At 44.3% G+C, this 27,571-nt stretch overlaps 2 protein-coding genes across 2 annotated transcripts in view; both read right to left on the bottom strand.

Moving 5' to 3' along the window:
* Window positions 1-7,508, bottom strand: part of MTMR2 (myotubularin related protein 2) — a 63,028-nt gene extending 55,520 nt beyond the window's left edge. Inside the window, exon 1 of the mRNA XM_030943241.1 lies at window positions 7,355-7,508. Coding sequence (XP_030799101.1) covers window positions 7,355-7,437 — 83 coding nt within the window. The 5' untranslated portion in view covers window positions 7,438-7,508. The remainder of the gene's footprint in view (window positions 1-7,354) is intronic.
* Window positions 7,509-22,839: 15,331 nt separating this feature from the next.
* Window positions 22,840-27,571, bottom strand: part of MAML2 (mastermind like transcriptional coactivator 2) — a 209,231-nt gene continuing 204,499 nt past the window's right edge. Inside the window, 1 exon segment of the mRNA XM_030950537.1 lies at window positions 22,840-27,566. Within this exon segment, the coding sequence (XP_030806397.1) occupies window positions 26,584-27,566 (983 nt within the window). The 3' untranslated portion in view covers window positions 22,840-26,583.

Raw genomic sequence — 27,571 nt, 5'->3', positions numbered from 1 at the left:
CATTTCCCAAGAAAGCATTCCAGATGCTGACAATTTGCTCTAACACCCACTACTACCAGAATAAAATCAGCAACCTTGGAACCCAGAGGAGCAGAAGACAGATGAACCTAACACCAGGAAGAAGGATAGAAACCAAGAACTAAAGGTACAACAGTTTTAACTGCATTATTATTCTTTATTTTTCTGTAATAATTGCATCTGGATTAATCATTATTAGACTTCCAAAAATTCAGCTACGTTAAGAATAAATTCTTTGCTATATAAAAACACATTGCCTTTTTGGCTGTGAACAAGATTTTGAGTGTAACACTTTGTCTGGACATGCAGTCTTCACATCACAGTAAATAACTCCAGATAAAAATGTTGTTTTATTCTAAACAGGTGTTGCCAGTCTTCCCAGAACAAAGAAAAAAACCCCATATAGTGCTGTTTTTCCAAATACTTCAGCAGAAATATGATCACGGACCCACACCTGATCCAGACCAGATTTGAATCATTGGGTGACCTAGCATTAATGGTTCTGGAGCCATGGCCAGAAGACTGCAGAAGCCAGATTTGTAAAGTGGGAGCATTTGTGAGGAGCTAACAAAATTACTAGAAAATCACCTTGAAGGGGTTATGGACTCAGAAACTGCTAACACTTTCTCTTCATCAAATCTATCAGGGTTTAGAAAGCAATGGCAAAGAATTCATGTAGCAGAGAAGCAAGAGAGAAACAAAAAAAAAGAGCTACCTTGAAATCACTGGAAAATTACTGAGTGAGAACATTCTCTGGCAAAAGTAACTACAGATGGTAGGATAGGGAAAACCAAATACTTGAAAAGTTCCACTGATTTTTTTGTTGTTGTCTTTCACTGATTTTTTTCTTCAATTACCTCCCAGTACTGGGGCAATAAAAAAGCAAGATGTTCTTTCAGTTAAAAATGAAGATGGGGTAATTACTGTGACAGTGTCTCCTATTTTCTCACTTCCCTGGGTTATCCCAGACATCTCCAGAAACCAAACACTTAATTCCCTTCCTGTCACACTCTTCCCTCATAGTGGAATGGGCTTCCCATGGACAATTAAAAAGACTTTTTCATGTGCTGTATTACAATTACACTTATACATAACAGTCATATATCAAGGTGACCTCTGGACTGTTTCCTTCATTTTTTATGAAGGCCTGTTGTTTGTTTTCCTTGATTAAGCTTTCTGGTAACACAGAATATCCTGAACTGGAAGGGACCCACAAGGACCAAGTCCAGCTCCTGAGTCAACAAAAGCCCTTTGGTGTATGGATCAGGTCTTGTTTTACACTGTTGATACCCTCAGAACCGAAAAACCAGTAACAGCAAAGCAGCTCATCAGGAAAAGATTAATGAATAAGATGTGGACAATTGATCTGCTGAGTCATTAAAGAGGTTTTATGACCTTTCCAAATGCAGTTCTTGCCTGTACACATGAGGTGTAAAAGAATTAGCAAAGGAAGGGAGAAAATGAAACATCAGAAATAGGTAACAAAATATGTTCGAGACAGGTGTTAACCTATCAGGAGCACAATCATGCAACAGACGAGGAATTGTGTAATTTGACACTGTCAGGTCATACACAACCTTCAAATTCAGGTTCTGTGGTTGCAGCCCTGCTGTAAATAGCCTGTAGTTAAGGATCTACGTGTACAACTCAGCGCTGTCTAGCAAAGAGACTGCTAGTCAACACAGCATTACCATCTCTCTTCAAAAAAGGCAGTGCTTGATGGGACCCAGGAGAGTCGTGTTCTGAGCCCAGCTTCACTCCTTGCCAGTTGTCAGATCCTGCCTCATGTCTCCACTGCAGTTCTCCATTTCATCCTTAGACTTTCTCACACTGTGCCCAATCTCTTAGCAAGGAGTCTCAGTACTCAACTGCACTTCCAAGAGCTTAGTAAAATTATCCAACAGGCATTATTAAAAATAGAGTAGTCCTGGCTAAGGCACAATTAAATAGCTGGTCCCCATCTCCTCAACACAGAAAGCATCACCATCTGTACAGCAGCTAGAACTACAATACTGCGAGTTCCTGTGAGGCTTTTAAACACCAGTGTAACCTTAATTACAACACAATGAACATGCGAGTGGCATTTGTATTTTATATTCTCAAATGGAAAATATGCTTAAACCCAAATATTTTTGTCATCAATAAAAAGCATTTTCTTGAACAGTCAGAACTGGGATCAAGAGATGTGCATGTGCCAGACAGAGGAAAACTTTTAAGCTGTAGGTCTTCCACTCTGGGACCAGTAGAAATGGTTTCTGCTGAATGCAGAAGCAGAAATGTGCATGGCAAAGACTGCCAGTAAAAATAATTTGTGAATTCTTTAGAGGCAATGGTTTCTCTTCACTGCTATAAATTAAAAGCTCTAAAGTCCTTTTCACTAAATGTTATTTTCATTATTTTATGCCCCAAACCCTGAGACTATTAAAAAGATTCTCCTCATTTTACAGATCTATATGCAGGCAGAACTGCTATTTATCTTCACAATACACAGTACACCAGAAAAAACACCCCTGTCTCAGAATGGACTTCAGTTGCAAGTAAGTGTTAGAAATTATCACTCATTTATTAAAATCAATGATAATGAGCCCATCTGGAGTTGCTAATTGGTTGTAGGCTTAGTGTCAAGTTCCTGAGATGCAAAACCAGTTCATTATCAACACTCAGCCAGCAATGTACTTGTCTTTAATGTAACAACCTTGCTTTGCACTTACAAGAAATCAAATGCCAGAAATGCTCTCAAAGCCCATGAGGAAAAAGACAGCTACTCGCATTTCACCAAACACCAGAACTGGCAAAAATCTTCCCTTTCAAGCTCTAAGTTCAATGACTCATCACAAAACAACTCAATCAGCAAAGCTCATGCATCTGGTAGCAATGTGGTGCTGCAGCTAAAGCCCTCCTCAGCCAACAGCTCACAGACCCAACTCCCTTCAGCATCATTCTCACCCATGGGGAAAGAATTCCTTCAACATAGCCTTAAATCAGACCAGGTATTGACAGAGCCTTATTTGAGACAAGGGGGGAGTTCATACCTCATGGAGTTACTGGTTCAACAGACCTCGCTGCACTGATTTACACTGAGTTTATGTTTTCAGACTTATCCCTGCAAACATAAAGACAAGGAGCATGATTGCTCTCATATGCTTCAGTAAACATGCAGTGCATTGGATCCACTGTGTCTGCAGACCTCTGTGGATGATAAACACCAGAACAAAGGTGATAACAAGCAACCAAGAAAGCCGTGACATCAAGCATTGCTACAGTCATGCTGCTGGGAAACATCTGCTGCCTTATCTTTCTCTAATTTTATACTGATTTTCAAATATCACTGACATCTCCTATAGTAGTTTTTTTGCAGTACAATCACCTCCACCGTTCTGCACAGGCAATACAAATTTATCTTCAGCAGACCTAACAGAAAGCCTCTTAGGTATCTTACTGGACCAATGTTCAGACTGAACTGTGATATGCTTTTTCTGAGGAATACAGAGAGATGTATGCTCATTCAGAAACTACAGAACATAAGCATATGGGCTGCATGAACAAAATGCCTAATCACTTCTCATGGAAAGTAAATATAAGAACTTTGCTACCACTTTTTTCCCTAAAGTCATGTGTTCTGCTAAAGTCATACACAACTGTATCTGGCTTTCCTTTCACAAAAGGAAAAGATCATGGTAGAATTTTGTTGGCTGCCCCTTTGAATTCCAGAGGTCAGGCAGTCCATATGCAACCTCAAATCTGAAAAAACAACAATACAACAAACCCACCCACAAATTCACAAATTCATTTTAAGAATGGTCTTGGAAGAAAGCTGAATAACCAGCACAGCTGAACTGCGTTTATCACTCACTCACCTAGGATCCTCAGGCTATTCTAGAGATATAAAAGCAGTCCATAACATTGAGAAAAGCTCACTCTTCTGGACATAACCATACTGTAGCTCATCAAACATTTGAATCAGTGTTTTACCTCACTCCTTCTTCTGTCTCACGGGTTGTTCCTGGACAGACACTGCAGACACACAAGCACTCCTCGCAAGCTGCTGGTCAAATACCACCACAGCTCTTTATGAGTGGCTGGCTCATAGTCATGTGTCTTCCATGAAAACAGGATGGAAGGGGAATGTCCACCCTAAGTACTGGCCTCTGGAAACCACAGAGAGCTGCAGAACACGGCGTTGTGCCACACAAAGCCAGCTCTGGGTGAGACGGCTGAGACTTGAAAAGCAGAACAGCTGTTTCAGCACAACCATGAGGGCAGCTGAGTTAATTAGCTGTGACCTGCTCATCTGAAACTAACTCGGTATTTTCACAGAGAGCTGGCAATTTTTTACCCTGTACAAACAACTACACTGTATGTCTCATTAGGAGTTTTTCAAACGTTATTCTAGTTGGGACAGAAAGTAGGTAACATTTGTTCAATTATTCCTACATCTTCCTCAAGGATCACAAGTACCACACATTTCTAGGGTCTACTAAAATATCAAAGCAACTTTCACTGTCAAATGCCCTTATTGCCATATCTCACGTGCTTTATTAAAAGACAAACCTACAATGTTCTTCAGGACACTTATTCAAATGTGAGCAGCCCTATGTATAAGTAAACTCTATCAAGCATGTCTCCTTGAGGTGCTAGATCTTAAATACCTCCAGAAATAATAACACTTCCAACCAGGAGCTCAGAGAATCTAAAGAATGCACTGATGTATGTATTTCATATCAGCACCTTTCCAAGTCTTCTAAATCTTGCATAAAACAATTCAGTAACTACAACTCAGTACAGCTTCATATGGCTAGGTAATGGTGATTCTGAGATGAGTGACCTCTGAGTCAGTTTTTGATTTTTGTTCCTTTTAAATAAAATGAATTATCAAAACTGATGACAGCATCCTCATGATTCATTGTGCTCCTCACATCATCCCCAAAGCTAACTTCTTCTTTTTAAACAAAATAATTTGGTGAAAATGTGTCGTAGGTTACAATTTGAAGCTGATCTAGCTGTTAGATCACAGTCACAGAGATTAAAATATTTCAATGCATACAAATAGTCCAATTAGCGTCAGAATTATTCTTATGTATAAAATCAAATAGCAATACAGCTTTAATGAAAAAAAACTCTGATGATAATCAATCTACTGTCCAATTCATAGACAAATATTTATTTGTGCATATGCATCACTGCAAGGGAAGCTGATAATAAACATTCTAAAGGTCACCAGCCGTCTCTCATTACAAGACCCTAGGTTTATTTTATTGTAATTTTGCCCTCACCTTGAACCATTTCAACTAAAAAGTTTCACAGCGTACACCAACTCAAGATGAGGGTATTTTTATTAATAATTACAGATAAAAAGCATCAATCTATTTCAAATACCTATCTTTTGTTTGGAGTACATTAAACCCTCCCAACTGGCTAGCTTTCTTCTACGGGCTTTAAATGCTCAAGCAGAGACTTGAGATTCTGAAAGCTTTTGAATAAGCCTTTTTTACATCCCAAGGAATCTGTCAGAGTCGGGGCTGGGAGGACACAGCCTTGTGCATGTTCAACAGCAACAGATTTATCATCTCAATTTCCCCACGGTTCCATTTGTGCAGGGCACGCTGCCGAGAGGCTCAACAGGAGCTTCCTTGTAGCCACTGGCTCTTCTGAGTTAAGCTCTCTTTAGTGTCCATAGGCCTCTTACAGTGAATGACCTCCAGATGGGTCCAAGTTGCCTGAGCTGATGCAGAGATAAAAAGAAGAATATATTGGGTCAGTTAGGTAAGGGGGAAAGAAGCTTGCAAATTCTGGCAGGGCACTGGTAGAACTGCACAAGGAAACCAGTACAGAGAGCAGGGAACAGAAGAATTTCATGAGGAAGGGTGAAATGAGGGTCAGGAGTCATGAAGGACTCAAGAATGAAGAAACCCGAGCGCAAACTGTGCATTGCCTGTCTGAGGAGCAGCTGGGTAATAGCCAAGCATGAGAGTTTTGAGACGCTGGCAACAAAGTGGCCACCAGCATCTTGGGCCCTAAGAACAGAGGCAGAGCCAGGAGATCCAGGGAAGGATCCCCCTCTGCTCAGCTTTCAGTAGAGCATTTCTGGAATACTTCATCCAGGTATTAGCCTCACAGTGCAGGGAAGTCACGAGGGAGCTAGAGGGAGTAAAGGGAAGCACCACTGGGATAGCAGGGCTGGAGCACCCTGCCTGTGTGGAAAGACTGGGGAGAGACTGCTTTAGGGGGACCAAAAAGGCAGCCCCAGTGCCACCAGTGCCAGTGGAAGATACACAGGAGATGCCAATGGGCTGTCCAGAGAGTCTGGGTGCACTTCATCTTTGTAGGTTTTCCAGATCAAACTGGGTAAAAGATCTGATCTTAAAGCTGTCTCTGGTATGAGTGGGAAGCTGGACTCAGGGATGCTGTGATCTCTTCACCCGGAGTTATCCAGTGATCCTACAAATTGGGCATGGCAAGGGCAGCCAGAAGGGGACAGAACAACCTTCAGCAGCCATCAGGATATCCTGCTCCTGGGCCCTACCACAACACCAGGGCTTCCCACACCACCAGCCCTATCAGTCTCTCAGTGCCTGCCCGTGCTACCCTACTGCAACCTTCTCCATCAAGCAGAAGGCCCAAGCAGGATGTGCTTTCAGTCACTAAATTCAAATTTCACTGGTAGCTCATGGACAGTGGGAAGAACACAAAAGTCTCCTTTTGGCTTCTGTGGCTTAAGGACCTTGAATATTACCCACATGGCATTACAAGCCATTCAGACTGCAAAGTCAGGCTCTCAGAAAAAAACATGATGGCAAAACTACAGAGGCTCAAGACACCACAGGAAATTTGCTCCTGAAGAGGACAAGGCCTGGTGTGGCCATGGCAGCGTGCTCAAAGGCAGCTCCCAAGCGGGTGCCACACCTGCCCTGCCAGCACCGCTCACCTCTGCTGCCCATCTCCCAAACCCCTCCACCGCAGGTACCAAGGGCAGGGGCACCGCTCTGCCTATGCAGGGATTCACCAAGAGCCTGGTGGAGGTAGCATCTCCTGCTCTGCTTAAAGGCCCGAAAGAGAGAGCGGCTGTGCCGCAGCCGAGCGGAGTCCACGCCTGCCTTCCTGCTCCGTCACCCACGGCCACCCCCAGCGCAGGTACACCCCGGCAGGACAGACCCGACCGCGGGGAAGCGCAGGAGCCTCCTGCCCACGGACGGAGCAAACAGCAGCAGCTCCATCCCTCCGGTTTCCTTTCCCCTGGCGGCCCCTCCCCGCTCCCTCCCTCTGCCCCCACGCCCCGCGGTGCTCCCCGGCCGCCGAGCCCCGCGGGCGGGGGCGATGGCTCTGCGGCGGGCGGTACCTGGACAGGGAGTCGCCGCTGGGCGGCCGCGCCGCCGCCGCCCGCCCGGCGCCCAGGCTCTCGCAGCTGGAGCTGGCCTCCATGGCGGGCGGCCCCGCGGCGGGCGCTGTCCCCGCGTCCCTCAGCCCCGGCGCCCGGCGGGGCGGGAAGCGGCCATGCTGGCCCGGCGTGCCGCGCGAGGGGCGGGCCGAGGCGGGGCGCTCAGGGGGCCGAGCCGCCGCCGGCTGCGGGAGCGGGGCAGGCCCGCGGGTGGGCGCGGGGCTCGGATCGTGAGGGTGCGGAGTGGGCCGCGATCTCCCTTTGTGTCCTCTTGAGACCTGAGGGAAGGTGGCAGCTCCCGGGTTCCATCCCCGGAGCGCGGTGGTCGTTCCTGAGGGCAAAGAAGTGGTCTCTCTCAAGCATCCCTCTGGAATGCATTCGGCTCACCTGCGTTAGGCTTTCCAGCTAGGTTATATACCCACCGTTAAAACAGTTGTGCTGCTCACATTTGTAATTACCCCTATCTGCTCGAGGATCCTCACTGAGTCTGTCCCTCGAGCGGGTGGAGCAGAGGCTGTGGAAGGTGGCAGGTCACAATCACATTCTCTGCGAAGCTACCCGACGGAAAGCTCCAATGCATCCATGGCGATCTGTGTCCCGAGGGCTTTGCAGGCACAGTTCGGTATCAAGTGTTCTGCTGGAAGAGCCATGGTATGCCCAGTTCCTTGAAGCAATCGAAGAGCAGGAGAAAAGCTCTTGGCTTTGCTTATGGAGACTGAGGGACTGCATCTTAAGCCTCCCATATCAAGGATGCAGATGTCTTTCAAATGTTTAGCTGTGTTGGCAAGAATCTCATGAGGCAAAAAGAATGAGCCACTGGGTATGTTTTAGGAAGCTGGTGGGTTTCCAGAAAGACCTGCGTGGTGGCAAAGAGCATCTGATGTCAGGAGCATCCGTACAGATGGACCTTCCTGTTTAAATACTACCTCAAAATAGGATAAACCCTGTGTCTTCTAAACATTTGTATACTGTGTGGCTGTAGAATGGTTACCAAAACATCATCCCACTTCATGCTCCAAGGAGAAAATTAGCTGATGTGTTTCTCTCTGTTTTTTCCCATTTTGTTCCTGTTGTCAGAAGTCACGCAGGATGCTGAAGCATCCCCACCTGAGACTGCATGATCCAGCTGTGAAACTGCCTCTGTTGCTCTTTGCTTTAGTCTCAATCAGCTGCTGTTGAGCAAGGTTGATATTGGATGGCTTTGAAGCAGGTTTAAACTTGAAAATGCAGTTTAGTTGAAGCAGGATTTATTTTTGTATTTTTCATTTGATCTTCTGAACAAAAAGTTACTGAATTGGCAAATGAGTTTTGGGGGAAGGAAGATTTCAGCCTAGGAAGTTGAGTTCCTGGAGGCTTTCCTAAGATGAAAACTCTGTTTTATGGTTAAAAGTGAGATCCTTGTTCAAAAAATAAGCCAATTGCTAGTGGTTTATTCCAGCGTTAAAATCCAAACAAAATGCTTTGATGTGACAATTAAAAATCATTACAATTGAAAAATCCATAGGCCTGTGTTGATTTTGTACCAGCTATAATATTATTTAAAATATGTTCATATTTTTTCCTCCCCTCTGTTTAGGGGCAATGAACATTTTAGACGCACCATTTATTAATAAAAACTGAGGTATGAATGGCAAACTGTCTGTCTGCCTCTTCTGTTTAGCTTTCCATCCACACCTGTGTCCGGCGAGCAGATGGTGTCCTCTGTGGGGACATGCTGGCAGGGGGTGCTGTGGCAGCAGTCCTTCAGCGTCACTGCTGAGCAGTCAGGCAGTTCCTGGTAGCCTTTTCCCACTGGCGTGCTCTCTTCCCAGCCCTTCCAGGGATGGAGTTCCTGGAGGTAGTAACCCTTGGGAGAGGTCAGCACTGTAGAACTAGCACAAAGCAGTGCATGTCTCCCTTTCAAATCTTATCAAATTGCCTTGTGGTGAGTTGGTACTACCTCTGTTCCCTCTGCTGAGCTTGCTTTGATAGAGGTGCAGTTGTTTTAAAAAGTCAAGTAGGAATAAAAACAATATATAAACCTCCATTGCTATGTGAAAGTATTAGAATGCCTTCCTTTCTTCCTAATTTGCTATTGATGTGGCATCTCTAAGTAGTTTATTGATGAAGTGCTCTATTTGCTTTTCACTGCCCTGTTTTGTTCTTGGCCTTATCCCCAGGGCCTGTGAAACCCTTTAGAAATTCCCACTGGTCCTTTGTAAATGAGAACAAAGCTAATCACCTCCTGCATCTCTCCTGCTGCTGAAAGAAACTAGCAGTCTGCTCAGTGAGTCTTTCTGCTCAACAATACCACATTTTCAAAGTCAGTCAGAATATTCTCTCTGTGAAGTGTGTTTCCTCAGGGCTCTTAAAAGTGATGGAGAATTAAATAAAGGCCTGACATAACCAAAACCAATTAAGGACAATTCACAAGACTGTTGTATAACTGATGCAAAATAAGTGTCGTTCAGTCTGTTAACCTACTTTTGCTTGTCACATCCCCTACCATTATCTTACAAGTATCATCATTTGGATTTGGGTTTTGTTTTTTTTTTTTTTAATGAGAGAATGTTCTGTCATTTTGTGATTTCAACACAGGAAACAGTAAAATAAAATTAACATCATGGATAAATAATAGAATTATCTGTGTTCATCTTTAATGCTGTGTGGCTGACACAGCTGAGTGATATCTGAAAGAGAGAATGACAAGGAACTTCCTTGAATCAAAGGTGTAAAATATTAATTCCAAGTAAAAGACAAGCAGATATCCTCCAATACTTCCTGAAATTGTGTGTGGTTGTAGCATATGCAAAATGAAAAATACATAGCCCCAGGCTTTCTTTGGTGTTTAGAGGCTGTCAAAGCTGTGGTGAACACAGCACAAAGAGGATAATATTATGTACATGTAAAACATGATTAAGTGAGGGGAAGTAAGGCTTTTACTTCAGTCCTTGTGGGTGAAAAGTGAGATTCTATTTTGTATCCATTGTATTTAAACTATGTGTCTGTTGAATTAAGGGCTTTCTAGCTCTGTACGTATGTGTGGTCCATACAACTGCTATATCAATGTGCCAGATGTTATGAATCCAGATGCTCTCATTCCTGGATTAGCTCCTCAGCTTTGCTGCTGCACAGCCAAACACAGGTCTGCTGTGTCTCACACTTTGAGCATGGGGCTCACCAAAGCTAGGGACAGTCACACAGCCCGGACATCCTGGCACAACCTTTTGCGGGGGTCTCATGAGGAAGTTTGGCTGGTGGTCTGTGGCTGCTTGACTAAATGTCCCTGGAGCAGAGCACTGTAAAAACTCATGTTTTTACAGTGGTGAAAGGGTAGACCATGAAGCAGGATCGTGTACTCAAATGGTCCACTCTGAGAAAACTTGCTGCAGTCTTTGTCATAACCTGTCCTTACATGGTACAGCTCATCAGACATTCCCCTCCCTCCCCCTCTTCCCATCACACAACTCTTCACATGGTTGAAAGGCCTATGAAGAATAAGGGGGTCAGAGCCCTAATCCCTTCTGAAAATGATCACCTTTCCCTTTTCATCCAATCCCAACATTAAAATCCCATCCATCCTAAAACTAGCTCTCTTTGCTGCAGCTCTATGGATCTCCCATATTTTTGCCACTATACTCATATATTCCTGTGCCCTCTTAGACAGCACATTAAATGGTTCATGGCAAAGTCAGCTTCACACACTGTGCCTTCTCTAGTCTAGTCCCCATCAATGAGTCCAAAAAATTTGCAGCATGACTCAGTCCCATAATTGTTCTGAAAACCACACAGCCAGAGACACCCTTGTTTCTCCTTTGATTCACTAAAATGGTTCTGAGATTTATAACATTTTCTTGTCTTCTTGATCTACAGCTTCGGGGCAGTGGGCAGGCAATAAAAGATTCTCAGTGCCTTAGGAAGGGAGGATTGTCACTGGTGAGATTCCACTGTGGTGAATGATCATCAAATCACACTGGAGGTGGCATGTGTTCCTTTTGTCAAGCCCCATCAGGCTGATAAAGTATGAGGTCAGAAACAGCAAGAGCTTTGGCACAGGCAGAGAGGTTGATGAAGAACAACTCACTGTGGCTGTGATTTGGAGCTAGAGCTGCTTGTGGTTGCAAGAACATCTGTTACAAGATGGTCATAGGGTACATGCACAGATTTGGTCCTGCTGATGCATAATGCCTGTGCTGTTGAAGTTGGAAACTAGTCAAAACAAAGAGAGGGACTTTGGACTTACACTGAAAGGGACTTCAGCTACACTGAAATTGTCACTGTGCCTCCAAAGTTACTATACTTCTGGTTAACCTGATCAGAGGGGTCACCTCAGCTCACCCACAGTGTAGCTCTGGACTGGCTATGATGGCACCCTGACAGTGCTTTTGCCTTGCACCCCCTCTGCGTTTGACAGAAACAGAAGCTAATGATCAATGACCCTTTAACACCTTTTTTTGGTCACTTTTTTTTTTTATGCAGTCATGCACGTATTGATGCAAGGTGCTACAGACGTGGGGCTCTGGACTCAACCTGGACCTAATCCTATACACTATAGCTTGTTACCTGTTTTTGAAGCACTTTTAATGAGCACACTGTTTTGTTCTTCCTGCTGCTCTGTCTGTGTACTGCTTTCTTGTCCTAACTCCCAACACCAGCTCATGGCTGCCCACAGAGCAGTCAGGCATGAAATATGCCACAGGCTAATGAGTACATCAGGTTCCATCCATGTGTACTCAGTGTGCACGGTCCTCTGGAGTCACCATGCAATTTACCTGGCTTTTAATTGCCTGATGCTTTTAATTCGCCATGGCCTGTGCATTACTGCAGTGCTCTGTAGCCTGTGTTTGCTCACAGCTACGTGATGGCACCAGCACAGTCCAAGGCACGGACTGTAGTGCTGAGCAGACAGGGAGCCTGAGGGCGGTGGGCACCCAGAGGGCTGCCTGCCTCGGGCTCTAGGGGCAGGACTTCTACTGCATGCTGCAGAACACACAGATGCATTTTGTGTGTCAATTCAAATAAAGCATCTTTTCTCCTGAAGGACTAAATACATTACAGCAGCTGTCTGGCTGTTTGGGCTGTTGCACTCCAGCAGCTCCTTGACATCTATGTAATGGTCTTCAATCTGGCAAACATGAGGAAAGAAAGAATTACTCACAGGAATTAAATTTGAAAATTCTGATGCTTGTTAAACCACTACTGCTGGAAATAAATGCATTTCCAGAAACTGTAGGATGATCAGGCAGGAAGGAATTATGTGGGGGTAAGAATTGGTTTGGTACTCTCAGACATTAGGAAGGTGTCTAAAGTCTCAGCACTTGCAGTCTCTGAGATGGAAAAAGATGTTCATATGGAGGAGAAAAGTCTCTGCACCTCTTAGATCTCAAATTTGTGTTTTACAGTCCTGATTTATACACCAATTTTCAAGCAAACATTCATTTAAAATTTAGTAATTTTATGTCTACATTGTCTGAAATAGTACTGTCTGTATTGCCTATGTGCACCCAGTCTACTTAAAGTGAGATTTTAATCTGCAGCTGCTATGTTTAATAGCTACAATTAGGGAAATGGTTAAGAATACTTGATTTTATTGCATTTATACTTCCTTTTCTGTTAAAGAAGACGTACATTTGTGGTAGTGTTTTAATGAAACACAATAAAATGTTGATGGTAAGATCTGGAGATGATATTAAAATGAGAAGGACACTTCTAGAATATAAAACAGTAGAAATTCATTTTGGTTTCCCTTTTATTTACCTTGATGGCTCAAATTTCCATGTGGAAGGCTCATACTTTCTTTTAAGAGCACCAGGGTGTTATGCTTTAGTTATGAAAGGGCTGGGGAGTTGCAAGCTTAACAGTCAGTGTAATAAAAATGAAGTATTTGAGAGTGCTTGATTGTCTGCTCTGTGTAAGTTACCTGTCTGCAGTGTGTGAGCAGTAGAAAATGTTCAGGAAGCTACTGAAGACACATTTAGCCCATGGATACAATGAGGGAAGAAGCTTATTGCCATTTCCAATGGAACTAAAGTTTGGAAAAGGCAAATCACAGGGCTTTAATGGAGTTGGAGGAGAACCAGGCCAAGTATTGCAGGGATGAGGCAAGACTGCTCCAGAAGGAACTGGTCCTAGTGTGAGCAGAAGCCAATTTGGTCCACCTGGCTCCATGGCCAGCATCCCCCTGACCACTTTTTATTTTAGCAATGTGGACCTCCCATGGAATCATTTCTCATTGGCTCCAGGACCATCACATACCCAGTATGAGGATGCTGGGCAATGTTTCTCAGAGCACCAGACAGCTGGAAAGGAGAGTGTGTGCTTCTCGCAAGAAGGTGGTAGTGAATGAGTCAGGGAAGTGCACAACTGCAGGAGCCTGCAGTGTCCTACAAGTAGTCTCAGACTCTAATTTTGACATGAGCTGGAAGCACTAGTTGCTGTTACTGTTCTCCTAGGCATGAACAGCACTGCCCTCCTCTAGAAGCTCGCTTTAGCTCATAAAAGGAGTAGACAGCTTTTGTCCATTCTGCCACTTGTTTGATTGCTGAATACATCAATCTGTGTTGTATTCACCAAAGTAATGCATGAAAGAAATGTTTAGGATGCAATGCCACATGTACCAAAAGTTAGGAAACGCCTGGTTCTCAGATTTCTAGTATAACCTAAAGGGATCCCACTCAGACATCCCATCTCAGCGCTGGATGCAGGGAAGGTTCAGGGCAAAAAGCATAAAGGAGCTGTGCAATTAGAAACCAGTTTTATGCCTGCACATAAGGACAGGCTTCACAAGCAACTCCAGATATGCCGCTTCTGGTCATAGCTCAGCATTTGGATATCAACTGCTTTTACCCTGTGCTGAATTATAAGCTTCTGCAGTTTTGAAGACCAAAATTAAGCATTAATTGTCTTATACAAATGTAATAAGTTAGCTTGCTGTTATCTACAGTGAGTCATCTCTGAACCTTCAGTACAGTAACTCAGAAACTTTGATGATCTTGATACCCTCATTTTGCTTGTGCACATCTGTATGATTGGGGTCTTGGATGTTTGAAAAGAATTGCTGTCTCATGTGTTTGGCTCAAAAGAGAAGGAGAAGGAGCACAATCCAGTATCCTCTTTCCTGTCTTTGAAGGACAGGGGACTCAGGTCCCTGCAGTTTGGGAGATTAAGAGAGACATACACTGCTAGTGGTGAGTGTATGAAGGAAGATGCTAGCCCTCATTTCTTAGCTGGGGAATTTTTGACCCTGACAAGTAAGGAGAAGGATCAGAAGTGAGTTTTAGTCCTGGATGTGTTGGCACTGCTGTGGAGGGAGAACAAAGAAGCCTAAGGCAACTCTTCTCTTTTTTTCCTTTTGAGGGATGCCAGGGATGGCATCCCTCAGTCTGTCATGGGGGCCCCAGGGTGGTGTGACAGGATGGTGACATAATGCACAGTCCTCCACCGTCTCCCAGGTGCAGCCGCTCTGGCAGCTCAGCTGTGCCTCTGCGTAATATCTGCTGCTGCTCTGCCAACAGGTTCAGCCCCTCCTCAGCATGCTGACAGACAAGCTCAGGTGGTTCAGGAGCAGAGACAGTTTGGAGGCTGATGCTTTGGCTGGGACATGTTTGCTTTGGCCAACTCTGCTACAAAAGCAACTGCAGATTGCAGAGGTGTTGGCAGTGCCTGATGTCAGCAGGAATTCAGAATGAGCCCTGACTTGAACCATCAGCATGTGCCTCATAGCTCCCTCAATGCTTCAGTCATTCCAGAGTGTTGCCAACATGCTTTCCAACCTAAAGAAACTGAGAAATGAAATTACAGAGGTTTAACATTCAATGTCTCAACCAAAGCAGAGAGGAATTTCCTAGTCAAAGATACTTTTTTACCCCGGAGTGCAGAGTATGAATACCTGCTTCCAAAAAATAGAGGTCTGATCCCTTCACAGGAAAGGATCACAAGGGTCCATTGCAAAGGCAAGGGTTAAGTAACCCTAATGTAGGATGGACCAGTGTCCCCAGTAAGAGATATTAATTCACTTTTAAAAAGGAAAAGAAGGAAAGGAGAGAAATGTCCTTATTCTGCTCCAGCATTCTTCATGGACAAGATATAAGCCTTTGACTGTATGAACATGTTGCTCAATAACCTGAATATCGGTTAGCTCAGTGCTAACAGATTGTAAAAATACTTGTACAATGTTCTAGGGAGCACATTCCCACTATTATTAAACATAACACAAATGCAAATACATTTCAAATTTATACTATGATGACAGTGAAGATGAATAAAGTTATTTTCTTCACTGTGGGGCCTCTGAAGTCACAAATAATGCAGCTGTTTTAGGTGATGGGCAGCCTAGGAAGTCAGAGCTGTGTTTGTTCAGAATGAGGTTTGCTGTTACAAAGAATTTTCCTTTATTCTCTGAGGATGATATAAATTGCTACTAGTCCCAATTAACTGTTTCAGTGATGACATCTTTCAGAGAAATAGGCTGGAGCGGGAGAGGAGAAATATATAATGAGTGAGGTTTTCGCCTTTGCTCTGCCCTTTCTATAATGAATCAAATAAGAATGAGTAGTGAAGAAGAATAATCCATAAAACTCCCAAATGCAGTTGGAAGAGATGTTCCCTCATGCAGAAAACGGCCATGGGTCTGCCTTCTAAAGATGCTTTCAGGAGCACTGGACCTGGTATTTTGAGAGGATGATGCTGGAGACAGAAGGGCCTGGAGCCAGAGAGCAGCCACAGCCACAGCGCGGGGCAGAGTGGCTGCCCTGGGCAGAGCTCTGGCGCCTGAGGGCAGTGACTGCAGGCTGGGAGCCACAGCTCAGCCCGTGTCCCCAAAGCTGGCTGAGCTGTGCAGAACAGCTCGGTGTCAGGGGCATGCCAAGGTATCTTAAGACCCCTTTAGCCCTATTTGTGGAGCTGCAACTTTCTCAGTTCAGTAAAAATCTGATTTAATGTCATAGCCTCTCTGAGAAAGACTCTCCATTGTTCCACCAGTATTTGAAATTGTGAACTTCATATGACTGTTTTATACTGTGGAATAGCATGCTCTTCACCCATCCAAAAAGAATCGTGTAGCATCTTTGTGTATAAATCTGTTAGGTCATGCCTGCATTTCCCCGCTATTGTTTTAGGAGTCTCCTTCTGGTATTTAAAGACAAGGAAATATCTTCTTTAATATCTATCTTCCAGCTTTGAAGCTGTGCTGAACAACAAAGACATAAAAACATTTAATTCTCCCCTAATCCTTTAAATACCTCTACAAGCACACGGCGTTCACACGCTGTTAAGCCCCTCTCCTGCAGCAGCGGTACATCTTCTTTTAACTCTGCCTCTAAAGCCTGCAGCTTCAGCTGGGGTGGAACAGGAGCCCGTGGTACCCATCATCCTGTGGTGGCTGTCCTTCTGGGTGGTATGCAGAGGGATGGTTTTCCATAATAAAGCAATCATCTGGATTGAATTGCAGATACCTAATCCTCTCACAAGGTACTCCTGTTTAGTTTTGTGAAGTGAACAAAGACATCGACTTAGACATGCTCTGGGCTGGGTTCGGGTATCTCTGAGAGCTTCTGATCATTCTTGTGATTAGCCAGCCTGATCTGGTAACTTTTATACAAAAGTGCAAGTATAGGATCAAAATCTTTTTCTTCAGGAAAGGGAGCTGAAATAGAAAATTTCTTTAACTTCACTCCCCAGGAAAACATCCGAAGGAGCATACATGACAGCTGGGACAAACCCATCTCTCTTAAGCCTCCTGCTGGTTTTTTATGGCGTAGAAGCAGAGTGGGATTTGAATAGTTGCTTTACAGGATGGGAAGTCGGCTGGGATGCATTGCTGTTCCGATGAATAGGTAAGTATTCATTGGCTTAAGCCCCACAAAACAATTTTTTCCCCTTTCCTTCCTCAACATGAAAACTCTTCACTTGTTTTCAATGTTTTTGCTGCCTTTCTGTGAAGACCCACACAGACATTTAGTCTGTTCCGCTGGCTGAAGACAGATAACCACACCAGTATCATTTCTGACAGCTGCCTAAAGCAGGTCCTGAGGAGCTTCAGACCCCACACCCTCCTCAGACAGTCCATCCTCATGTTATCCTTCCTGTTACAAAATTCCACCTGGCATCTAACCTGAAGCCATGGTTTCTTGGCCTGTAGAGATCATTATGGAAAATAACCAATCTTTTACCCTGGCAGCAATGATCTATCCATTCAAAGATTCTTTTTTCTATTTCCACTCAAATCTCCTCTTCTTCAGGCTAAAAAACCTTCATTCTTCTCTATATATTTTCTAGATTTCTGTTCATTTGCATTGCTTATTTCTGCCTGGACTACATCATATTCCCAGGGTGGCACTATTCTACAAGCTAAAACCTGAGGGCCAGACATCATCACTTAGATCAATGTAGGCATGGGAGCTGGGCTTTGGGCTTCTTATCGAAAATCTTGCCTTTTATCAGAGGCTGTAAAAGCCTGGTGAAAGCATTCTCTGATGAAAGCTTAGATAATTTAATAAAAAGTAGCATTTCTGGAGCCAATCTGTCATCCAAGTGCACAGCTACACTGTGCTGCGGTGTTGGTGGCCATTGGGAAATTTTTCTTTATTGCACACTCTCACTTGCTGAAAGCTAAAACCAATCTAATAGCAGGAGGCTTTGGAGGCACAGTCAAGTGTATAAAAAAGACTCAATTCTAAATTTTTTTATAAAAGAAAACCAAAAGGGGAAGCCAAAATAGGCCACTACTGAGGGAAGAAAAGACAGATGTAACAAAAGAGTATTTCTGAGATTTTGGGCTGATTTGTGCTCTTGAGTCACTTATAAAAAGACTATATTCAATGTTGAGAAACTAATGAAATGTTCTTCATGAAGGGTTTTTTAAATTACATTTTTAATAGTTTACTTCTTTAAACAGCACTACCTTGTTATCTGTTGAATGCTTCTCTTTGCAACCTTCTAAAGCACTCCATACATTTTCTGTGAGAAGATTTTAAACCCCCCAGTATAAACAGATGGTCTATTGGTATTTGTATGTCAGAAGCTAGCAGTTTATATGGTAAAACACAGTAGATTAAGTCTTTGGCATTGGAGGGAAAGGTAATGAATAAGATTATCATGGTTTTTTTACTCTAGTAAGATCTACACAATTAATCCAGACCAGTGTGGCTATAATAACATAAAGATGCCATGTAACTATGGGCAAAATCTTTGGTCAGTGGATTTGTTACTTAAATGAAGGGAAGAGGGCATGTTATGCATGAAATCCTGATTTTAGCTGTACTAATGCAGTTAACCTGTCGCTCACATGTGAGTGGGGACACCACATAGCCCTGCAGCTTTGATCAGCCTTTTGGAAACACACATGGGGTTCCTGCCTCTGCTGTACACATCCTGTGAGCTTGATTATCCAACAGGCCAAGGCTAACATGTTCACGTGTTCTAAGGAAATCAGTGAGAGTACAATGGGTTTCTTTACACCGATTTTAATTTGCTGTAGAGTTAGGTTATTCATAGAGGTACTATGAATAACATTGTGCTAGCTAGAAGTCTTGCTGAAGGACAAGTAACATGGAGAAAAAGCACAATCCTTAAGAGAAGAAGAAACTCAAAAGAGGAATAAACATTCCTTAACAAAGCTGTTGTGTAGAATCACAAAGGGTTATATTGCCCAATGCATGTATTTTTAGACATTCTTCAGTATTTACCTTAAAGACAATGCTAAATTTGAGGAATCAAATAATATGTTATGTAGGTTCTGACACATTTCTCTTTTGAAAAACTGCACTTTGGGAAAACTCATCAGCTTGTTTCTCAAATAAATTTGAAAAGATGCAGCTAAATTGCAGAGTTCCCCATACATTTTTCCTTGAAAAAGTTAGATGTCTTTCACTGATGGAAATTTCATTGGTATAGGAATTATACTCATATTAACCTGACTGTTATGTGTGTCACAGACACATTTTATGAAAAATCCTTTCCTTAGGATTTTTTCTCCTGAGAAGCTGAGAGGCCTCAGGAGCAAAATGTACACAATGGTTATCTGCTGCTGTGGAATGCAACAGGTGGATCTGTGATTGGTCTCAGGTGGTTGTTTCTAATTAATGGCCAATCACGGTCAGCTGGCTCATACTCTGTCTGAGACACAAGCTTTTGTTATCATTCATTCTTTTTCTATTCTTAGCTAGCCTTCTGATGAAATCCTTTCTTCTATTCTTTTAGTATAGTTTTAATATAATATATATAATAAAATAATAAATCAAGCCTTCTGAAACAGGGAGTCACATCCTCATCTCTTCCCTCATCCTAAGAGCCCTGCGAACACCGTCACATTATGTGTGCCCACTTGTTCATGAAATCAGCTTATGGAACTAACTCCATAGGCCACATCTACAACAAGGAGTTTTCCATATCAGATCCTTAAACAATACTACAGTAATTTCTAATAAATGTTTCTCAGCAGCTGGTACACTAGGACTTCCTCAGAAATTAATTTAATTTTTTTAAAAAAATTTAGGCCTCTAGATTGGAACTTCCCTGTTGTACTTAGAGGCCAGGTAAGCACAAAAGGCGATTTGAATACATTGACTGGTTTTATTTTCACCATGACACTCCAATATAATGGCATCAAGGACAAACCCTGCCCTTACATGATGTTCATAGAACTTCACAACAACCAGGAACTTTACCTTTCATCTCAAATTGATATTGAAGGATAAGGTTTTGCCATCAGAACTGCTAACTTCAATAGGAGTGCATGGATGCACCTATACTCAGCATTTCACCCATACACTGAGCAGCACCACAGGGTTTTCTCCACAGTCCTGGATGAGAAGGATAAAACAAAGCAACTGTGTCCTGTCAAACAAGGCAGACCAGTCAACCAGAGTGAAAACATGTCAGGCAGCCCTTCAAAATAAATGTAGATAGATCATCTTTGTTGTCTGAAGCCATGTACAGGAATGCAGGAGAAGTCTGGGGAGTGCTCACCAGGCATGTGGCAGCGCAGCCAAGTGGGGCTTTATCCCTTCTGCTCTGGGAGCCTCAGGCTGCCTCTGCCACTGCTTGTCCTGAGGCTGCTGGGGCAGCTCATGCAGCCTTGGTACCCAGGCGCACAGCACACCAGCAGCACACGTGTGTCCACCCACAAGGGCCATCGCTTGCTGGGTGCTCACTCACAGCACACAGGAGGCTGGGTCCCTACAGGAAAAACAATCATCTAAGCTTCAGCTCTTTTAAGGAGCTTCTTTTAATGAAAATACCAGTTTGCCAAATGCTGTTTCACGTTGAGTTTCTTTTGTTTGTTTTGGTTTTGACTTGGTTTTGTTTTGCTTTGTTTTGTTTTTGTAGGTTTTGTGTTTGTTTTGTTTGGTCATTTGTTTGTTTTTGTTCCATTTTGTTTGGCTTTGTTTTTGGTTTTTTAAAGACGAAATTTCTAAGTCTTAATCAACCTACTTTTTTCAGCTTGCCTGACCTTTTCTGCACCCAGAATGCCTAATTTAAAAATTAGAATGAAGTAAGCTTTTACCATGGTTGAAACTTTTATTGTGGCAAGAGGAATCGTGTCCATGTCATCCCTGTCCTTGCAGCTGCCAGACCTCCCTGCTGCCGTGGGAGGGAGCAGCGCTCTTGGCTGTGCTGCCCGAGCTGGTAGTGGTTCCCAAGAAGTCATTTGGATGCAGTGGGAAAGGTCAGCCCTTGCCTGGGCCTGGTGCAATTCCTGCTGAGCTGCATCTGGCCAGGCAGGGAAAATATTCACTGCCACTCATGTCTCACACCCCCTGTATGTGGCCTTGCTGGCTACATCTCCCTGGGCACAGGAGACAGGCCTGGGGACATTTGCTGGCACGGAAACCATGTGGCGCAGGGTGACTTGTATTTTATACTCTCTTATCCCTCTTGTCCTGCACCCACAGTGGGAATGGCTTTTGATTGTGAGACCTGCAGGAGGGTGGTCGTGGCCCCCAAGCACTGCCAGGGACTCAGAGCCTTGTGGCACAGAAAATCACACTCCAGGGACAGGCAGGGGTCCCAGGCTGTTTTTGAGCTCACTGGCAAAGATGAACCTTCTGCTGGTGGACAGCAGCCCTGCCTGATGCTCCCACATCCTGCCTGCCTTGCCTTTTATCTTTACAGCTGAGATAGAAAAGACACACTTTTAGGACATGAATTTCTTGATTTGTTTCGGATTTACCTTTGGGTGAGTGGGACTGTGCCTTATTTTCCCCCTTGAGTGCAAGGGAAGCACTTTCTATCACCCGTGCTGGAAATGCTGAAGTGAGGAGAGAGCCACACACCTCCTGGGCACCTCCTCACTTCAGCATGTTCGCCCAGGATCAGGACTGTGGGCGCAGCCTCTGCAATGGGACACCGAGCATCTGCCAGCATCCTCCCCCATCCGTCCTGTGAAAGCACCAGGTTCCAGGGCAGGACAAAGAACCATTTGTGGGCAGGAGTCAGACACAATGGAGGGACCGAGCAACATAAGCAAAAAACCTGAGAAGGCAGCAGCCAGAAGACCTGGTGTTGTGAGGGGCAGCCAAGGGAGGTGCCTTCCCACTTACCCTGTAGGGGAAGGCGAGCAGACAGGCACTAAAAGGGCGGGTGTGCTGCATGGCAGTCCCGCATCATGAACCACCAGCAGTGAAGCAGTTAAGATCTGGGGAGCCCTTTTTTTTTTTGCCTACATCTCAAAAGAGCACAAGGCAGCCTTTGAGCACAGGCAGTGATGTGCTGACATTTGTCCCTTGGAAACATCCCCTCCACCACCCCTTCTGCTCAGTTCATGGGGCAGGAAGAGCCACCCACTTGGAGATGGAGCCCGGAAAGCCTCTCAAGGAACGGGACACTTCCTCAGGGCTGACCTTCTAAAAATAGCCTGGTAGGGATGAATGCTCGTGTGAAACAGCCTGCAACCCAGTGTGATGTTGTACATGCTGGAATCTCTATAGGCTGGAATCTCTTTAGGCTAGAATGAGGTGTAATGTGAAGGAGGCAAGGAGGAAAGGAGAAACCAGTTGTCTGATTTCTGGCTTCTCATTAGGGGTCTCTGATAGTGAGGGGAGTGGGGCAAATATCTCCAGGGTATGACCCAGGGCAGGGCACAGCCCTGGAGACCTAGCTGGCCCTCTTGGGCTAACTGACTCTTGGGGGTACACGGTTCTCAGCTTCAATTTTTGCAGAATCCCTCGGCAAATTGCTCTGCTGCAAGATTCTATCAACCCATTCACCAGGAGCTAAAATTGCATTTTTGTTAACCATTATTTGTTAACCTTTTCTGGTAGTGAAACCATACCTGTAGCCAGTAGGAAAATATCACAGCTCTCTGGCAAAGAGGCAGGCTGAGCTCCTGGAAGCTGCCAGATGTTAATTTTTCTCTCCCCCCTCCTAAAATATCAAAATTTAATTTACTCAGATGAATGAGCAGTTGACTAAACAGACATTCAATATAAAATTCATAGTAAGAAAAGAGACACTTGGGATAATTTTGATTGATTTACTTGGCAGAGTTTTGATAGCTACTGAAAAACATACTATTCATGTTTAGGTGAAAAATAAATGGAGTCAAATAAGTGTCACTGCATAGTACTAGGAGGTATATACAGCCACATGTAAAAATGCATAAACACAAACATTTCTGTACAGCAACTTTTCTTTTCAATCTGTATAGAGAAACACTGGTTTATAATATGGGGAAAATATAAAGCAGACATACATGCAACAAGGACATGACAGTTACATAGGTCCCACCTGCCTCCCAACAGCTGAAATAACAATAATAACAATAATTATAATAAAAGCCTTTTTCCGGGAAAAAATTTGAAACCTGGAATGTTTACATGTTGAGGTTTCCAGAGAGCTTCAGATGTGAAACATATCTGAAGGTGATTTAAAGGCTTGATTCAAAGCCCTGTGAAGGCAATGGAAAAACTCCATTGGTTTCAGCGAGCTTGGGGTCAGACCCAGCAATTTAACCATGATCCCATTCTGCCCTCCCCCAAAACCCAAAGTTGAAATCTGCAGATAAAAATAAACAATCATATCATACAAAACTTTGTATATAGAATACAAAAGGTAACAGTTGACTTTTTGTATAAAATACAACTTTTTGATAGTATATTTATTTCACATATGTATAAATATAACCCAAATAATATGATTTTATTATTCCTACCAAAATATTATTACTTTTTGTTGTTGTTTTTACAAAAGTTTACAAAACAAATAGTTCTTTATATTTACAACCCAATACTGTGAAGAGTGCCCAGTCAATGATGAAAAATAGATTTTAAGGGTAGTGCACTTAGCCATTGCAAAGAAAGAAAAAAAAAAGACACCAGCTCCATTCAGATGCAAGTGTTCTGAAGAAATGATACTGGATTCAAGTTTTAGTTGCAAGAGTCTTTCACAAGCTCTCATTTCAAATGCATCAGGCATATATATACAGGACTGGAAATGGCCTCTACCTTTTTTGAATTTACTTAAGACAGGATGTAATTTTGCTCCCAGGGATGGCACTCACAGCCCAGTGTCTTTTGCACTCTAGGCTGAGGCCAACAGGACAACACTCAACATTGAGTCCACCACTGCATGACATCACAGAACCATGGAATCATAGAATATCCTGAGTTGGAAGGGACCCATGAGAATCATTGAGTCCAACTCCTGACTCCTTGGGACCAGCTCCTCAGCTGAGCAATTTTTTTTTTGCATTATTTGAGGACCTTGAAATCAGTCTGGCCCTAATACAGAAACCAGTGGCGGCTTTTTCAATGGCATGTGAGGGTAGTTGAAGTTACCAGACCACAGTGCCCATTGCTCATGGTGACGCCAACTCAGCCTTGGCCTCAGTGGCATCCATGGCAGCTGTCTGTCCCTGCCAGTGTGCTGGCAGTCACTGCTGACCTGCTCGTGGGCAGGCAGTATGTGAGGCAGAGAAGCCAATCTTCCTTTCACTTCAAACTCGTGCAGCTGCTACTTCAGTCTAGTTTTGCACAATTTACACAGGACACGTTTGTTATATCGCATCTGTATCTCTCCAAGCTTAGGTGGGACCCCAGTGCCCTGAGCTGAAAAGCTCATCAAAGACTTGGAAAAACTTGTACTGACATATCAGAGAGACACATGCACCCCAACCAAAACTGGGGAGACGAGGGAGCTTTCTGGGCAGCTGAGTCACCACATTACAGAATGCAGAGGTGTGCAATGATCACTGGCTGGGCTGGCAGAAGGGACTCTTCAGCAGGCTTTCTTGTCTCTCTTATTTCTCTGGGAATGAACAGCCTCTACTGGCGTATCTAACTAAATGCCCATGTTACACCTTTTGTGGAGGTGCTGGTGCTCATTTGTGTGACGATGCTTCTTGAAACATCCTGAAAAATTGTGCCCATTTGAAATGACAGGGCGAAATAACTGGAAAAGCCTTATTAAAACCTCTCACAAGAAGTAGGTCAGATAAGTGCAGAGGCTATTGTCAAATAGTCTACTCATCCCACTGCCACTAACAAGGATGAATAAAGCACTTGCACGGGCTGAGCAATGCCTCTTGGCACCAAGGCATGGGAACGTGGGCATTGTATTCCTTTGCCACATCTAGTTTTAGCTAATTCAGAGGAGGCTGTGAAGCACATTGCACCCCATCATTTGAAAGAACAGCACTTTCATTTGAATTGCCAGATCTGTTCCCATCCATTAATCCTGCATGAATCACTGTGCAGCTGCTTTATCGTGACATAGCATATCCTTCTGATGCCGTTACTGACCAAACCTATAGCAAAGAATTTAATATAGTCAAGACTATTCCCTGGCAGGTGTGGGACAGCCTGTATCCTTACTGCTCTGCTCTGTCAGCCTTCAAGGAAGGTGGCTGCAAACTGCTCATGGGAATGGTCCTTGCCCCAGTATATGTTCTTTCTATGCACAGAAACTGCTCAGGACAAAATTAGCTGGTCCATCCCCAAACCCAGAACAGATGATTGAGTCCAGTGCCCAGAAATAATCCCCAGAACTGTTTCATGTACAAGCACAGATGTGGCTGATGGAGCCTCCTGCTGTGAGTTATAATTGATGTGCATGCTAGCTTCAGGGCAGAGCCTCTTGTTCTCCAGACAGAGGCTGTGGGAACCTGGGCCATCAGCAGGACTCTTTCAACTCTCCCCATATGGCAAAGGAGAAAACAGGATGGAACCAAAATGCTGTGCAATCAAAATGGCAGCTTCCCCCCAGGCAGGTAGATGATGGCATTTCGTCTGGGCTAAACCTGTTTGAGAGAAGAAGATCAGGCTGAACTACCTGATGGATACTCGCCATGACTTGAGATGAAACAAAGACAGTGGCTTAGCTGAGCCACTTTAGGTATCTGCTCTCCCCTAAGCTGGACTGGGAGAGTAGTCAGGGACAAATCATGAGCATCCCTCTCACTCAAGTTTCTATTAAGTCACTGGAGTCCCTGGGGAAGGGCAAGGTGGCAAAGTGAGGATCCTGAGCTTTGGAAGTAGTTAATCTCATGTTTCCCTCAATGCCCAAAATGACTGTGCTGCGGGCAGAACAGCAGCATCCTCTAACACTCACTGCAAACACTGATGAAAGGGAGAACACAAATGCTAGAGCACACCGAATAACACGCTGGATGATCTGTTTCCTTCCTCCCTTGGATGAGACCACTTACCCTGCTGTGTGCTACAAAAGATTTATAACAAAATCATTGGGAAAGCAAATGTAAGTTTGTACTGTGCAGAAGTAAACAGTTTTTGTAATGCCATGAGATTTACACAGGGCTTGACGCTGTCAGGGCTAAGCAGTCCCAAGGAAGTAAAGGGCTGTGAACAAGATGACTGAAGAGCTGTGGACCCCTTGGGGTCTTACTTGCACTCAGAGAAATAAAGTTCCACAGCCCATACCACTGTCTGGTGCTTCCATGTGTGGGAAGCTGAACATATTTTTTTCCCGGAGCCCCTCTGAGAAGAACCAATGAGTTTGCAATGGGCTGGGCACAGGTCTGGAGAACAGACCCTTCACATGATTTCACTCCCTTGTGGCAGGCAGGAATATCACTAACACTGTCACTTCAGTTTTGTTCCTAGAGCTACTCTTCAAACAGGGCAGTTGCTCTATGTTGTATTTTAAAGGACAGCCCAGTTACTGGAGTGTAAATTAATGAAGCAGGTTGTTGGCATCTAAAGAGAAAGCTAATGTCCTTGCTGCCTCTTCATCTGGTTCCCTCTTAGTACTGTCGCTTACGAGTGGTTCCCTAAAATTTCATCGAGGTTGATGTCTTTCATCCAGTCATCATTACCAGGTTCTGTTTTCAGTAAAGAATCTATAAAATCTGAGTCACTGTTGAGCGCAGGTCCTATACTGTCCCCTTGCTGGTTCAGAAAGTCAAACGCTAGGTCACTGCCATGCTCACTTCCTTGGTAAGCCCGGGAGGTTTGGTTGGTGGTTGTGAAACCAGTTGATGGCAGAGATGACGGCGGTGTCATACTTGTTCCTGGCTGATTCAAGGCAGGCACAGTCTGTCCTCTCAGCTGATTGGGTCTTATGCTGAGCCCTCGTAGTGAGCCAGCAGATTGTCCATTTAGAGTCTGGTGCATTTGGTTTAGAGGGGGCCTCATTTGGACTCCTGCCGGTAACTGGTTAGGAGGGGCCAGTGCACGCTGAGGAAAATGCTGGTTGCCTATGCTGCGCTGCAAAGGCTGGTTAGGATATGGAGTGCCGGTGGGGAAACGCACCCCTGCGGGTTTCAGTGCATCCTGCTGCTTCACTGCAGCCTCTTGTGGGGCCCAGTTCTGGGCATTGGCAGTAGCTGTGATCATCACATTGGCCGGCCGTTGAGCAGGGATAGCTGTCGCTCCATGAGTCAAGCCTGGCCTTATTTGCTGAGAGTTGACCACTGACCCCGTCCCAAAAGCTGCCCCGTTGTTCCCCTGGGTCATGGTTTGCTGGCGGGACACCATGGGGTTATTCTGACTGGGCAGAACTTGATTTTGGTTTCTGTGTGGCTGCATTTGGTTCATTCCTGAAGTCACATTGTATGTACTTGGTTGGTTGCAAGGAAGGTTCCCATAGCAGCCCAAACTCCGAGCAGCAGGAACAGAAGGCATTCGGGTTCCAGCAGGGGTGGACATGAGGCTGGAGCTCTGGGGCATGACGCTGTGAGTTGAAATTGGGTTGGATAAGGACATGTTGTTGGAGCTCATGCTCACAGCTGGTGAACCACCTGGA

The sequence above is a fragment of the Camarhynchus parvulus genome, chromosome 1, assembly GCF_901933205.1.
Source record: "Camarhynchus parvulus chromosome 1, STF_HiC, whole genome shotgun sequence".
Lineage (NCBI taxonomy): Eukaryota > Metazoa > Chordata > Aves > Passeriformes > Thraupidae > Camarhynchus > Camarhynchus parvulus.
This window is presented reverse-complemented; position numbering and strand designations above follow the sequence as displayed.